Source organism: Mustela lutreola, chromosome 1 (assembly GCF_030435805.1).
Source record: "Mustela lutreola isolate mMusLut2 chromosome 1, mMusLut2.pri, whole genome shotgun sequence".
Classification (NCBI taxonomy): Eukaryota; Metazoa; Chordata; class Mammalia; order Carnivora; family Mustelidae; genus Mustela; species Mustela lutreola.
This window is the reverse complement of record NC_081290.1, coordinates 15,279,916-15,295,677: the sequence shown is the minus strand read 5'-3', so window position 1 is coordinate 15,295,677 and position 15,762 is coordinate 15,279,916. Positions and strand designations below refer to the sequence as shown.

Sequence of the window (15,762 nt, the reverse complement as noted above, 5' to 3'; positions counted from 1 at the left end):
GCCAATTGATCTTAGACTTTGCTAGAGAAACTCAAGTTCATTTATGCTAATTTTCCAGGAAGCTCAGAATTTACTTATCCTTCAATTTTATGCTCTTACATAAGGGTACTTGTTAATTTACAGTAATAAATGCCTGTTACCTCTTTTCCTGACTTTAAAATTTGGAGGCACCTAGGACTTGGCCCTATATCTTCTCTACTCAGGCTAGAATTCCATTCTAGTCAATTTCACCCACTTTTATGCTTCACACAGCATCTATTTTTCTCTAGTTTTTACTTTCAGCCTAGGTTTCTCATGTATTCATATAACTACTTTATACTTCCATATTTCTCATAGGAATATCCCCTCAACATGTGTGAAACCTCATTTCTCATCTTTTTCACATCCCTTCCCCATGAAGTCTTCCCTACTCTAGTATATGATCCAACAGTTCACTCAGCCTTGTCCTCAGTCTCCTCACAATCCACCATTATGTGTACTATCCATTCTACCTCCAGTACTTTGCACATCTGACCACTCCTCTCTATCTCATTTGTTGCCACGTCAGTGTAAGACATGTCTTACCTGCACAACTACTCTAGCCTCAGAGTTACCCTCCCAAATTTCTATTCTTACTCTCTACTGCAAAACCAAAGTTGTCCTTTAATGTTTTTATTTTGTTCAATATCTCCCTCCTCCAATAGTGCATTGCTCAAAGCTGTGTAATCAGCACCTAGTCTACAGCATAACACAACATGGACACGTGACTATCTGGGTGAATAAATGGGTATCTTGTGATTGGTAGCCTTTAAGAAGTGGGAGTCAAAGATTTGATGAAGATAGAAATACAGGAAGAAATATTTGGAAAGTAGGATCCTGAAGTTGAAGTTCTGAAAGAGTTGTGACTTTTAGTAAGAGCAAATTCTAGAACATGACCATTTGAAGAAGAGTTCAAGGTAGGACAGAGACCAAAATCATTGAAAGAGAACATTTCAGTGTATTGAGAGATATTCAAACATCGTCTACATGTTTACAGAAATCACCATGTTTCTGACATGGATGAGAATAAAGGAAAAGACAATGAATAAGGACTAACGCCTTTTAGAATTAAGATTTGTAGATGCCTGAAAAAAGATGGCTACTAAATGGCATAGTCTTAAGCCAAATCTGTTTAAATGAAACCTAGCCAGCTCATTCTATATATTGCACACAAAAAATATGAAATTTTTTTGGAGATTCTTAAACTGCTCCTAATCTATAATGATACCAATATAAACTAATGCAATCTAGAATATCTAATGTCTTTTTACGGTTTCCTTTCTTTATGTCCGTTTGTGACAACATAATTCAAACAAGTAGATGAAAGAAATGCTTAGTATTTACATGATAATAAATAATTAAAAAGCACGTATTTCAGGAATAACTGCTAAGAAGAAAAATTCACCACTTGCTACTACAGAACGTTAATGGCGTTTGAACAGAAGTTGAAGATTCATTTCTCATTTGTATTCAAAAATGACTTTTTGCCTAGTAAACAAATGTTATGTCAGAATCATAGGACTTACGTAACTTTGTCAACAAATTATTTCTCATTTAGTTCATGCTAATAGGCAGCCAATTTGGTCACACTTCTTGTAAAAATTAAAAACTGCCTCAAATATAGTGAAAATAACTATCTGGCAATTTTTTTAAAGTATAGAATCAATTTTTTAAACGATAATTATGTAATTAATCAGGTTAAAAAGAAAAGCATGTTTTACAAATATACTGGATTATTTAAATGTATTCATGCACATTCAGAATTTTTTTTAAATGCTCATTTGTTCATACCAATCTTTTTCCACAAATAACTCATTTATCAGCTTTAAGTCTTGTTGCAACTTCACTAGATGATTAGCCAAATATCTGTATACAACCAAATAAAAGCAAAGAATCTCTAAAGGAGTTGTCATTGTTCATAAAATATGACAGACTTTAAAATCTATTATAAAGAAATCAAAGAGTAATTATTGTTAGATACCTCTGGTTTATGAGATGCTTATTTGTGCTTATTTGGCTTTTCTGTGTGATCTCATAATCTTATTTTGCCCTATACACACCTGTGTGAGATCCAAAACACATCAAAATACACACATTTGGGCTTTTTAAAAATACTTTTTTAAGATTTATTTATTTATTTGAGAGAGAGAGAGAGAGCACACAAGTGGGAGAGGCAGAGGGAGAGGGGGAGAAAATCCCAAGCAGACTCCTTGATCAACAGGGAGCCTGACCTGGGGCTTGATCTCATGACCCTGAGATCACTACCTGAGTCCACAGGAAGTCTGATGCTTAACCGACTGTGACACCCCAGCACCTCTCATTTCCTTTTTTTAATGTACCTAAACTTGGCTACAATAAACATTTTATTGAAACTGGCATTTTCCCTGTTAGATGAGGCATCGACTTTTTAATTATTTAAATTATTTAATAATAATATTTTATTTTAAGAGCGTAACACTATGCAAAAACTGTATTTAGATTAATTAGTGTCATATAGCTCCATAGATCAGCATATATAAAAAATGATTTTATTGGTTTAATGTTGATGGCATCAGTGTGAATTAACTACATGAAGAAAATCTCTCAAGTCTGGCTTCACACCTGCTTGATGCGTTAACCAGCGTCTTCAAGCTACTCGGGTTACGTATCAGCTTATCCAACATGTTGACGATCTCATCAAACTTGGGCCTGCTATTTCGGTCCTTCTGCCAGCAATCCAGCATTAACTGATAGAGAGCAGCAGGGCAGTCCATGGGGCTTGGCAGACGGTAGCCTTCCTCCACTGCTTTAATCACCTGCGTAAAGCAAAACAGAACCATACTCAACACCAGAAATTCAGTACAGAGAAGCTTAAGAAATTTCCTATTAGCCAACTTTCATCCTTTCTCGGTCTTACTTTTGCAGTAATAACCAGCATCACTATCTTTAAAATCTGATTACTTCCATTTGCTATGAAGCAACATAAAAAAGTAAATATGTTATCACAATGTAAAACAAAGGTTTTCTTCACATATCATAAGGAAAATAAATGGCAATCATTTTTACATAAAATCTTGATGAAGGGTGATTTGTAAAATTAATTGACATAAAAATAATGTTCATGTTTTATTTATCCTTGCTTTCTGGAATCAAACAGGGATTACATTTATTAGTGATTTTTCTGAAAAGTTAATGTCTTTTTAATGACAAATTATGGGCATATTTTTTAAAGTAATAGAACTGCAAATTTACTTCAGAAGAGACTTTCGGATGGTAAATGATGGATAAGTCAAGGCTAAATTAGCATAACTGTCTCATATATCATTTAATAATGTCAAAGTCTGTCTGTTTATTATCATCTACTGATTTCTATCAGGAATTTGGAAAGACTGCCTAAGTAGCACAGGTATTATAAACAAACATCACTGATTTTTAAGTAAAACCGTGCATATGAGTATTGTGAAACTGTTTTATCGAAAACATTCATAATGTTGCTGCTATCATGAAAATGTCTCACTAAAGAAGAAGTTCATTTATGCTTCTGAACATAATACAAGTTTCATTCTAGAAAATTTAAATATTTAAGTGATACTAAAGCCAACAACAATAACATATTTCTCAAAATCCTATTGTGAATATTTCCTTAACAATTAAAGCTAATTGAATTTTTTGACAGAGTTTAGAGATGACCTGACAAATTGTGTGTGTGTGTGTGTGTGTGTGTATAATTAGAATAGGAAATTTACAAAAACCATTTTGAAAGATTGGAAAGAAACCAATCTTTCAATGATAAAGGAAATAACATTTGAACAAAAGCAGTGGCACATGGAACGAAGATGAAATGGCATATTGAAGGGACATTTATGATATAGTGGTAGAGGGGGAGGAGAGAATGTATCTGAGATAAAGCAAGTTCAGACTTCTCACACGGGATGGCTGTTGCTCTTTACTTTAGGCAAACACATTTATGGGGTAGAGAATGCTGACAAGTATAATTTGGGGCTTGTTTTATTTGGGGCAAGTGGGCAATACCTAAATGGCAATTTGTAGGAATCTGGCTAGGCTGCAGGAGATATTAGATATGATAATGTAAATGTGAAAGTCATCATAACTTGGTCACAATTTGAAGTCAGACATGGCATATATCTCCCTGGGAAGGGCATACAATAAAAGTTCCTGAGAAGTACAAATAATTAAGTTCAGGCAGAGGACTAAAAAGTACTCCAGGACTCCAAAAACAAATGGTCAGATAAATAACTGAATAACTATGAGCAAAATTCCTGAGAGTTACCTACCACCTTAGTGAACTCAAAAACAATATAAAAAATTAAAATGTAAACCATGGTAGAAACTGTTATAAAAACAGTAACATATCGTTGGCCTACCTAATGTGTAAAAGTTCATAAATATTGAAAAATAAAATGATTAAAAAAAAACAGATTCAAGAGAAATAGATACTAACTACAAAAGAAAAATGTCCAAATAAATTGAGAAAATAATTATTCTCTTTGGTGAGCAAATAAAAGAGCAAAAATGAAAAATTAAAAGTACCATTTGAACTTACATATTGAGGGACATTCATTTTTTATTAATTTGCTTATCATAAGACTTCTCATTGCTGATGTCAGTGGATATTATCTTTAATAACATATATGTACCAGAATAAAATGTCCTAACATAATTTAAGTCATGAAATATTGCACTATTCAGTGAGAACAGTGCTTTTTACTTACTTAAAACCTGATTTATTTCATAATGAATTTTTTCCCAAAGCTGCTATAAAAAAGCTCTATTTTTCCTTTAGCACCTACATTTTTAAACATTGTCTTTCTTCCACTGAGCAACTAGTTTTCATATGAGACTCTGAAATGAATAAATTAAACCAAGTCATTAGTTTTATAGGAATTTTATAAGTTATTTGATTGAGAAATTACTTCCAGAATATATTACTTAATTTTATTTTCAGGTAAATTTATATATAGAAATATAATATTATGTCTCTAAGTTAACTTAAGTACTTGGTCTAGGAAATTAGATCACTGAATTTAACTCTACATTTATCTTTAGAATTTATCTTCAAAGTACATTTAAACTATAACTTTAGATTTTATATTTAGATACACTGATTTTTTTTTTTTTTAACTACTGTTTCCTTCATAGTTTGGAAGAGAAATGAATGGCATGTGTATTCTGGTAGTAAAATGCTTGAAATCTATCAAAGTGCAATTTAGACTATTTATTTTCTCATAAAGTTTATAACATATAACCAAGTGAATCATAATCTCAATTGACTTTCTTATTGCTACTGCATGTGTTAATGTGGATGGTTAAGATAGACAAAAGAAAGAAGGAGAAAAAAGAAAAAAAGACAACCAGAAGTTTGATAGTCTGGCACCAGTTCATATGCACTATATCTGAAGTATTTTATTTTAAGATTTTATTTATTTGTTTGTCAGAGAGAGAGAGCGCACAGGTAGGGGGAGCGGCAGGTTCCCCACTGAGCAGGAAGACTGATGCAGGACTCAGTCCCAGGCCCCTGGGATCATGACCTGAGCTGAAGGCAGGTACTTAACCTACTGAGCTACCCAGGCATCCCAAATCTGAAGTATTAAACTATGCATTTCCTTGGCATTGTGTACATCCACAGTCTGAACATAATTTTAAGAATGCTGTTTCTTGGGGCCCGGGGGTGGCTCAGACAGTCAAGCCTTCGGCTCAGGTCATGATCCCAGGGTCCGGGGATGGAGTTCTGGGTCAGACTCTCTGCTCAGCAGGAGCCTGCTTCTCCTTCTCCTCCCTTCTTGGGCTCTTTTTCTCACTCTCTCTGTCACCATCTGTCTCTCTCTCTCACACATCAACAAATAAAATCTTTTAAAAAATGCTGCTTCTCTTAATACATAAAACTTCAATACTGAGTACCCAGTATGACACTTTTCACTTGCAGCAAACTAACTCTGCTGGACCCATTTTCTCATCTCAGGGTCAGTGGTTTTGTCCTGTCATTCATATATATATATACACATTCTGGGTACAGTTTGCTTTCCCCACTCACAGAGGCTCAGCCAGCATTACAAGCTTTACAATGCTTGATCCACAAACACTGCACCCCACAGCATATCTCTCAATGAGGGCATGGACTTCCTAGGAAAGAATGTGTGAGAGTATCACATACTCACTGATGCACTGGTAAATAATGAACAGCTGGTTCTCCTTGGGGGTTCGGGGGGGGGGCAGCATATTTGTAACATTTTCTTGTTTATGTGGTATGAAGACTCCCTCCATATCAAGTGCAAACTATCAGCATGAGCTCCCTGAAAATTTGCTCACTGGTGCAAGCTGGTTCAAGCTGGTTCCAGCAGTCACTACAGGTAGCTTATCATACGTCCATCCATAGGGCATTTAAGCTGATTTCACACAATTGCGGCAGGGAAAAATACCTGTGGAACCCAGCTGATGCACCTGGGGCTTCTTGTTACTCTTTTGTAACAACTGTGGCCTGAAAATGCTAACCCCCAAGAATTAAAGATGTATTCAGGCTGTCAGTTCAGCCGCTATGACCTGCCAGATTGGTAAATGAGGGGAATCCAGACTGGATAGTAGAGGAAGGAGAGGCAAAGGACCTGAGGTCCTGAGATCCACTGAAACCACAGGGACTACAGCGATTCCATACGGGCCTCTTCTGAGATTCCCCTCAGGAAGTTTCAGAATCTACGGACCCATGAAACAGATGCTCCCGGAACTTGGCTGGGGAAAAGTAGGTTTGTGCTGCAAAGGGTGCAGAGCCTAGCAATCATGACAATTTGTCTCTCAGATCTTTAGTTGCTACATGGTAATTGATCAACAACCCTCAGCACTAACCGTTCCAAAGCCATCATCCCATTTACACCAATGCCAAGCTCTGCACGGGTTACTTCCAGTCAGTTATTGAGCATGGCGGGGATAATAAGATAGGCTCATTTCTATGTGATTCCCATGACAGGCAATATTACCACAGTCTAACATCTCTCCAAGCTATCCTTCATCCCTCTTCCTTACAAGAATTGCTCTTTCATGGTACTAATGTATATCGAATTCCTTCTTGGCATAGGCTTCCTGCAGGACTTAGACTGGCCCAGATATTATATCATAGGTACCATAATACAAACTGTACATGTATTTTCTGCATTTATTGTTACCATATATTTCCAAGATAGACATTATTATACACATTTTATAGATGAAACACTTGAGACTCCAGGAGGTTAAGTAATTGCCCATCTTTACAGCCAAGAAGCAGCAGTGGTAAGATTTACACTGAAATCTTTCTGGCAAGCAAATCTGTGATCTTCCTATCAGGGTGAGGAGTCGCATCATTGGAATTATTTCCCAAGGAAATAATATGGGAAAGTTATGAATCTTACTCCAGGGAATCAGATTTTTGTGTTTTGATGAATTAAGTTCTACTTAGGTTGCGAGCGCTTATGTTATTAGGTATTTACTTGAAATCTCACATATGAGTTATTTTGTTACTGTGAGATATGATGCTCTTCAGAAGTACTAAAGTTTAAATATATATTCCTGGAAAAAATGTCAGATACTACAGAAATAGTTCCAGATACACCAATTTTTTGTAGGATTTATTTCTGTTTCCAATATTTATCAAAGGTATGTTGAGTATGTCTTTTTCTTAGCACATCAATCTTAGATCCGTAGAGTTCCAGAGATTAAAGGGATCTTAAAAATTCTCTCTATTCTGTAGTGAAAAGAAGGGCCATCTGTACCCCAGTGTTCATAGCAGCAATGGCCACAGTCGCCAAACTGTGGGAAGAACCAAGATGCTCTTCGACAGGCAAAGGGATAAAGAAGATATGGTCCATGTATACAATGGAGTTTATGCCTCCATCAGAAAAGATGAATACACAACTGTTGTATCAACATGGATAGGCCTGGAGGAGATTATGCTGAGTGAAATAAGTCAAGCAGAGAGAGTCAATTATCATACGGTTTCACTTACTTGTGGAGCATAAGGAATAACACAGTGGACATTGGGAGGAGAGGAGAAGGGAGTTGTGGGAAATCGGAGGTATAGATGAACAACAAGAGACTGTGGACTCTGAAAAACAAACTGAGGGTTTTGGAGGGGAGGGGAGTGGGGGTTGGGTGAGCCTGGTGGTGGGTATTAAGGAGGGCACGTATTGCATGGAGCACTGGGTGTGGTGCATAAACAATGAATCTTGGAACACTAAAAAAATAAAATAAAGTTAAAAGAATTCTCTCTATTCAAGTCCACTCCCTTGTATAATCACTACAACTGACCAAGAGTTATAGATTCCAAAATGGCTGGCTTTCTTTTTTTTTTTTTTTAAAGATTATTTTTATTATTATTCGAGAGAGAGGGATCAAAAGTAGGCAGAGAGGCAGGCAGAGAGAGAGGGGGGAGCAGGCTCCCTGCTGAGCAGAGAGCCTGATGTGGAGCTTGATCCCAGGACCCTGAGATCATGACCTGAGCTGAAGGCAGAAGCTTAACCTACTGAGCCACCCAGGTGCCCCCAAAATGACTGTCTTTCAGTTCTAGATTTTTGTCTCTTATTTTTGTTGTCATTTTTGTTAAATAGCAAGATACAGGGCTTTTGAAGTTAAATATTGATATTTCTTTATGGATCTCTTTTTTCCAAAGGGATAAGAATTAACATGAGGTTACCAGTCACTAAAATAATTACTTTCATTTAAGGGCAGGCAGCATTAAAAAGACTAATATTATCCTCAGAAGACTAATATTATCTTCAAAGACCAATATTTGTCAAATACACTCATTTTACTGAGGCTAAAAGTCAAATACTTTGTTCACTGTCAAATCTTGGTAATATTCAATATTTACCTGAAAACTGAATTCTTCATACTTTGGTTAATTATAACATGTTGTGTGCTATCATACAGTAGTTATTCCAGTGATAAAAGATACATATACCAGATGTATATCTATATATATATCAGTAATTACAACGAAGAATAGAAAGAGGATGAGAAGCACACCCAGTACAAAGTAGGTTGACATCTTTTTGGGTCAAAAATTCTTGCTGTCTTAGAGTCAGATCTAGGCCAACAGAAATAGTAGTAGAAAACTGAATGTCACCAAGAAAAAAAAAAAAAGAAGAAGAAGAAAAGTAATTCAAGTAATTCTCACATGAGAAGATTGAGAAAGATAAATGAGGGGTTTTTTTAAAGATTTTATTTATTTATTTGACAGAGAGACAGCGAGAGAGGGAACACAAGCTAGGGGAGTAGGGGAGGGAGAGGCAGGCTTCCTGCTGAAGAGGGAGCCTGACTCGGGCCTTGATCCCAGGAACCTGGGAACATGACCTGAGCTGAATGAAGTCAGATGCTTAATGACTGAGCCACACAGGTGCCAATAAATTAGTTTTTAAAACATTTTATAATCTATGTGCTTAGTATATTCTATGTATTCATACATTTCCTAATAAATACAAGAGAAAGACTGTCACTAAATATAAAAATGCCATGCTAATAAATCTTATTTTGGTTTTGATTTTAAGTTCAGAAAAATGTTAACATTTAAAATGTATTCTCTCAAATAAAGAAGCTTCTACTGACTTCAGGATATTATCTTAGTTCATGGAGTTCATGGTCAGATATTAAAATTATCTTAGTCATTCTGGCTTATTTTTATTATGTGTTGTTATGGTTTTTTCTCTGTGATGACGGAGGCAGTCCTATATCAAAAGAAACTGACTGCAGCGTTCTGTCTCCTTCACATAGTGGAAGGTCTCCTCTGAGAGATTTAGAATATTCTGCATGTACGGTAATGTCATATTTTCATGTTGCAATGCCTTTTTAGAATCAGGTAGTATCTGCAATGTAGAGATTATGGGATATAGCATTCAAAACACCAAATCAGTCATTTTGTTTTTTTGAGAATTTTTTTCCAAAGAAATATTCAGTGATCATGATTTTCAAATGCAGTAGATCTGTCATGTTTCTTGAATACAAATTGGGACAGAAATTGAGGGTATCAAACTTAGTGCTATACATAGAAATTAAATTCCACTAATGAGTGTGAACTTGGGATAAAATATATAGCTTTTACTGTACATTTTATTAAAATCAGACATTTTAGGAAGATCTGCAACTGTATAATCATTTACTGTAAACTGTATTTAGATTCTTGGAAAACCCAGCCAAGACCAAAATTTTACTTTTTATTGTTATAATTTCCTGAGAATTTATATCAGCATTCCCTTTTATTTTTCTAAATAGTTTGAAATTAATTATCTGATGGAATATCAAGACTCTCAAATGGCTAAAATTAGAAAAATATATGTGTCCCAAATCCTTTGTACCTCCCAATTTCTATGCCCGTCTTCATGTGACTTTATACTGTCCATTCACAACAGACAGTATGACTGGACCAATCCCTCGATTACAGGATTGGCTAATGTGATTTTAGCAGATATGTTACAGAAGGAGGTGCCCTTGGGATCCCTCTGGCCCTTCAGGCACTTGACAGATGAGTTCACATCTAGGCTAGTCTGTAGGTCTCCAGAGGAACATGAAAGCCACATGGATTAGAGCAAGGGTGCGCCAGTGTAGACCAGCGAACTCCAGGAACATGAGCATACCCAGTTAAGATCAACAGAAACACTTACGAGCATTCACCTCACCTCATGTTGTACTGTGGTCTATAATTTTATTTATGATAGATGCAACTATATCAGGTATAATTGCCAATAATGTAGATGACACGGCTATACGTATCATACACATAGTTGAGAAGGACTAAAAATTCTGAATGACAGAATGAGAAGTAAAAATATTGTTAAGTTTGAGAAGAAGTTAACTAGTCCAATAAAGAGTAAAGGTTTTCTTTGAGTGAAGAAACAAACACTGCCGTCATGGCAGAATAAAATACATTCACAAACGTTAGCGAGAACGCATTAACATAGTCCTTGAGAAAAGTTGGAAGCCAAACTGTGAAGTATGCTATAGTTCAAGTTACTGTTTGGCATTCTTCTGGAGAATAGTAAATAGCAAATAGGTGTAGTCTTCCTTTAGACTAAAAATTCAGAGTAATTATTATGTATTGAGTTGACTATTTTATACTCATTCAAAAGGCTGATCTAGGTTTGCTCGTTGAAAACAAAAGGAAGAAGTAAACATTGATTCAATCAGAGACAGTGTGGTAGTTTGGTACACTAATTTTAGAGAATCCTGTTTAAATTTCTGGTGTAACGATTATTATTATTTTTTGTGACCTTAAGAAAGTCATTTAATCTCTCTAAGCTCCATTTCTTAACTTAAAAACAGGAATAACAACAGCATCTTTCTGATGAGTTGTCAAATATATAATAAGAGTTCAGTGATTTTTTTTTTTTTTTGTACCATAGCCCTAGCCCAAAATAATAAACCTAAAAAGGATACTGTGTTCTCCTAAATTTAGAGAACTATAAATCAGCACTCCCTCCCAAAGCCAAGTTGAGTAGGACACAAAGAAAACCAATTGTAGCAATTTGTAGTAACTACAAAAAGGGGAGGTTGGCTGCCTTGCTGTAGGCTTATTGAGAAGTAGGAATGCATTAAGCCCAATTTAGTGTTGCTATCAGAGAAGAATGCTGTGAAATTACTCTTGGAAAAGCTGAAGTGTGACCCTGGTTTCTCACCCAGAGAGATTTGAAGAAGGCAGGCTGGCTGGAGCAGTCTGCAATCATATTTCAAAAGAAGGAACAATGGCCGAGCAACCCAACCAGAAGGGGTTTCTCGCCAGTGATGTATACGCGTGTACTGTACGGTGAGAGACCGTGAGGTCGGGAGAAGGCAGCGAATGAGAGGAGCTGTGGGAAGTCCCAGTGCATCCTCACCCTCTAGTGACCTGCAGAGTGAGGGTTTCCCCAGGAGTCTGTGCAAGAGCTCTGACACACACCTCACTGGAAAACCGGTGTTCGGGGATCTGACCGACAGGAGGCATCCACAAACGAACATAAAAACAATCCTGCCCTTTCTTTTCTTCATATCCATCAAGGACAACTCTGGAAAATCTAGGTACAAACTTTGACGGAGGAGGAAGAGGAGCAAACACATGACCATTCTTCCTTCCCAGTCTAGGTAGTGAGGGTCAGGCTGGCTCTGTGGATGCGGAAACCACTTTGAAATGGATACGGCATTGACTTTGATTTAGACTGGACTTGAAATTTTATATCTGAAATTGAATCTTAATTACTGGTATGGGACTGTTGTTTCAATAAAATGCAGCTGCAGAGCTGTAGTCTCTGTCTAATAACCCCTAAAGGCAGAGGAGTGGGAGATTTTACAGAGCATGGATGAAAGAAATAATTGGAGGAAAAATAAATGCTTTAAATCAGTATGCTGTTGAGTTAAGACTGCTCCATATACAGGTTTTAGAAAGAAGTAATGAGGTAGTTGATAAAGCACTTAAGACAGTATATGGCACATAGTTAGAGTTCAAGAAATGTTAGTTGCTTTCATACTTGTTGTTATTTGAAGGGCAAATATCAAATTTCTGTGTAATCCAAAATGGGAAGGACTGTATTGATTAGTAACAATGGAAAATTACAAAGGCAAAGACCAAAGAGCCATGTTTCAGGCATCACATAATAAACATTCTGAACTTGAATAGAAGAGTTTTTCATAGATCCTTTAATTTTAGGTCCCTGTTATTCTAAGTGTGAATTATTTTTCTATATAAGAAAAAAATCTGTGCTTTTCTGCAAATTAAATAGACAATCCAACTCTTCTTATATATTTTTTAATTTAAAGAAACATAGATTATTATTTTTATCTCCTAAGAACATCCACTATTAAATCAATATCATTTATCCTTTTGGCTTGGAGTATTAGCTGCCTTTATCAAATGCAAATCATAAAAACGTGGCTGTCAGTATTCATTCTCTGATGGCTCGTTCTTCATCTTTGAAAATGGTAGTGACATTAAATGAGTGAATTGTCACTATAGTACAGCTAACACTGTCTGGCAAGGGACTGACTTTTATGTAATAGTAACTTCCTTTCCTTTGTACTAACTTATTTTGAGTTTCTGCATAAAGGTTATTCTGACAACAACAAAACAGATCAGAGGAGAAGCAAAGTATTTCCTTCTTTTAGGCAACTGCCATTGTGAGAAATGAAAAATGTTCTGTCTCCTGACTCAGAGAACAAAGCACTTCAGTCCAGACTTGGAGGAGAGTAGTTCCATACTCACATCTTGATTGGTCATCTCCCAGTAGGGTCTTTCCCCGTAAGACACCACCTCCCACAACACGATGCCATAGCTCCAGACATCACTGGCAGAGGTAAACTTCCGGAAAGCTATAGCTTCTGGGGCAGTCCATCTGATGGGAATTTTGCCTCCCTAAAGTGGAAAAAGAATACAAGAATTACCACCGACTTCAAATGAATCTCAGGATGTTGCTGCCTCCCTAGAAAGATCTGGAAAGAGATGTAGCATTTTTAAGTGAATCTGTTTGACAGCATGCAGTCTCTTTTCACATATGTCAGGCCGTGAACACTTGTAGGCTGACTACTAATTGACTGTCCGGAAGGTTTCTGGTTTAAAGTCTGTTTGACTACTGGAACACATACAGGACCCACATCTCAATTACAGTATCATGAGGGCAGCTCGAGGAGGGAAAAGTAGGCAGTCAAGCAAATCAATAAGGTATACTTTCATGACTTTCTAACAGAGAGTAAAGGACTAAAATTCCCAGGGCATTGTTTTTGTTGTTGTTGTTGGGTTTTTTGTTGTTGTTGTTTTTCCTTTAACATAGGAATTATAAATGGGAAGTCTTGATTGCTGAATGCAACCCTGAGAGGTTTAACAGTTAATAAGACAAGCGTGAAAATCACGTATAGTTATATTGTCCCCTATCACTGTTCAATTTCTTTGAGACTGGACTTCTCTTGTTTTCTGCCAATGCATTTTTGTGTTTGTGGTGTTACAGACTGTTTTTATTTTCATCTAAGAGGTAGAGCTCTCATTTAATCTAACCATATTAAAAATTATGGCAATTAGATTGTGGTGAAAACTTAGGACATTATCAAGTCTGGAATTTTTTAATAGTAAAAAAAAACATGGTTTGGTAGGTTTCCTCTTAGTTCACAAAATAAACATTTTTATATCCTGCAGGCAAACTCAGGAAACCAAACATTTCATTCACAGGCAAAAATATATTTAAGGGGGAAATGCATAGGCTTTGAATATTTTCATATAAAAAAGATTAAGATTAATTCATGCCTTCCCATTTGGCAGAGAGGATATAATTTAACACTAGGAAAAATGGAACTTAAGTTGCTCTTTATGAATCAAAGTTTCAAGACCTGGAGAAATAACAGTTTGATGTGATGCTTGAAGTTGTTGCATGAGCTGCAGTTAATTTGAACTATTCAAACTACGTTTAAATTATTTGTCCTTTATATATATGGTAACACCACTTTAAGGAGACTTTCCTGATACATACTTTTGATAATTATACGTTCATAGATAGGATCACATCATTAGGCATGGCCAGGTGTCATTGGGATATCTATAATATGTTCTCACTATTCCTCTTAAAATCATAGTTCGTTGATTGACTTCAAACCTCAGCGGAGGAGTTTTCCTCTGGTCCTCTGACCATCATATCTGACATCACAATTATCTGAAGTTCCCTTATCTTCTCATCTCTCAGTACATGGATTTTCCACAAACTGCTCTCACAGCTCACTTCAGAGGAGTAGGTCTTGCGGGTCTCAGGAACTCTGCCTCCGTACCCCTCTCCCCAGGATGATACACCGACACAGACCTTGACAAATCTATTTTATGCATTTAACCAAGATATCAACCAATCATAGTGGGAATGGACTTTTCTATAACCTCCTTCTTGCTTAGGCTAAGTTTATTAAGTGTAGCTCTAATCCCAAGAGAATTCTTAATTGAGGTTTTATTCAAGGCAAATAATGACAATGATAATTAGGTCTAGGAGAAGAGGGCTATTCTACCAATTAATTTATTGATTTATTAAGCTAACGATTAGAGGGCTTTGTTTGCTTAGATAAGTTACTCTTAATTTTCAGTATCGTACAGTCCCTAAACATCCATGAGTCACAAAGCAACCCTGGAAAAAAATGAAAACAAAAACAGCCTTATAATCTATGAAAAGAGTTTATTCTTAGGCTATGAGTAGAAGTCATTTTTTAAAAATTGAATTAAATAAGCAAATGTGTAATATATCTATCTTAAGAATGTGAGATGCCAAAAGTGTTCTTCTGTATTAAAAAAAAGTTAACCAAATCTTATGATGGAAAAGATACAATGAAAAATATTTCTAGCTTCACAAGGAGTTGGAACATTAAGGATATCTAATTTCATGTTTTCTTGACATTGAAAGGATTTAGAATTAAAATAAGGGATTCAAACTCAAAACGTGCAATGCACAGACTGCCCAGAAAATTCTGTTGTACCAATACCCATCGTTTGCCAGCAGAAAAGAACTGTCGGTACATACCATATTGATTCAGGAAGCAATTACTTTGCTGGAAAAGGATGTTGATTTATGCTAATTATGACAACATGAGTTAGTGACCAATTTTCCATAGATGTGAGCTTAACAGTTAATATAACATGTCAGGGAAGTAATTAGGCATTAAAATACCTCCAGTAAATCAAAACTTTTTGAAGGAATAGTTCTCTTATTTTGTATCATGTGAGTCCTTAAAAGGGAGGTTTAGCTATTTTTATATTTGTTCTATAAATGCAGACACTATAGTGCAGAGAGTTTA

General features: G+C 36.0%; 1 protein-coding gene across 5 annotated transcripts in view; it reads right to left on the bottom strand.

The window, feature by feature from the left end:
* Nucleotides 1-15,762, bottom strand: part of EPHA5 (EPH receptor A5) — a 350,197-nt gene that overhangs the window by 10,362 nt on the left and 324,073 nt on the right. For all 5 annotated transcript variants that reach the window (XM_059160233.1, XM_059160250.1, XM_059160224.1 and 2 more), the window contains 2 exons: nt 13,208-13,357; nt 2,620-2,813 (listed from right to left, as the gene is read on the bottom strand). In XM_059160233.1, coding sequence (XP_059016216.1) covers nt 2,620-2,813; nt 13,208-13,357 — 344 coding nt within the window. The remainder of the gene's footprint in view (nt 1-2,619; nt 2,814-13,207; nt 13,358-15,762) is intronic.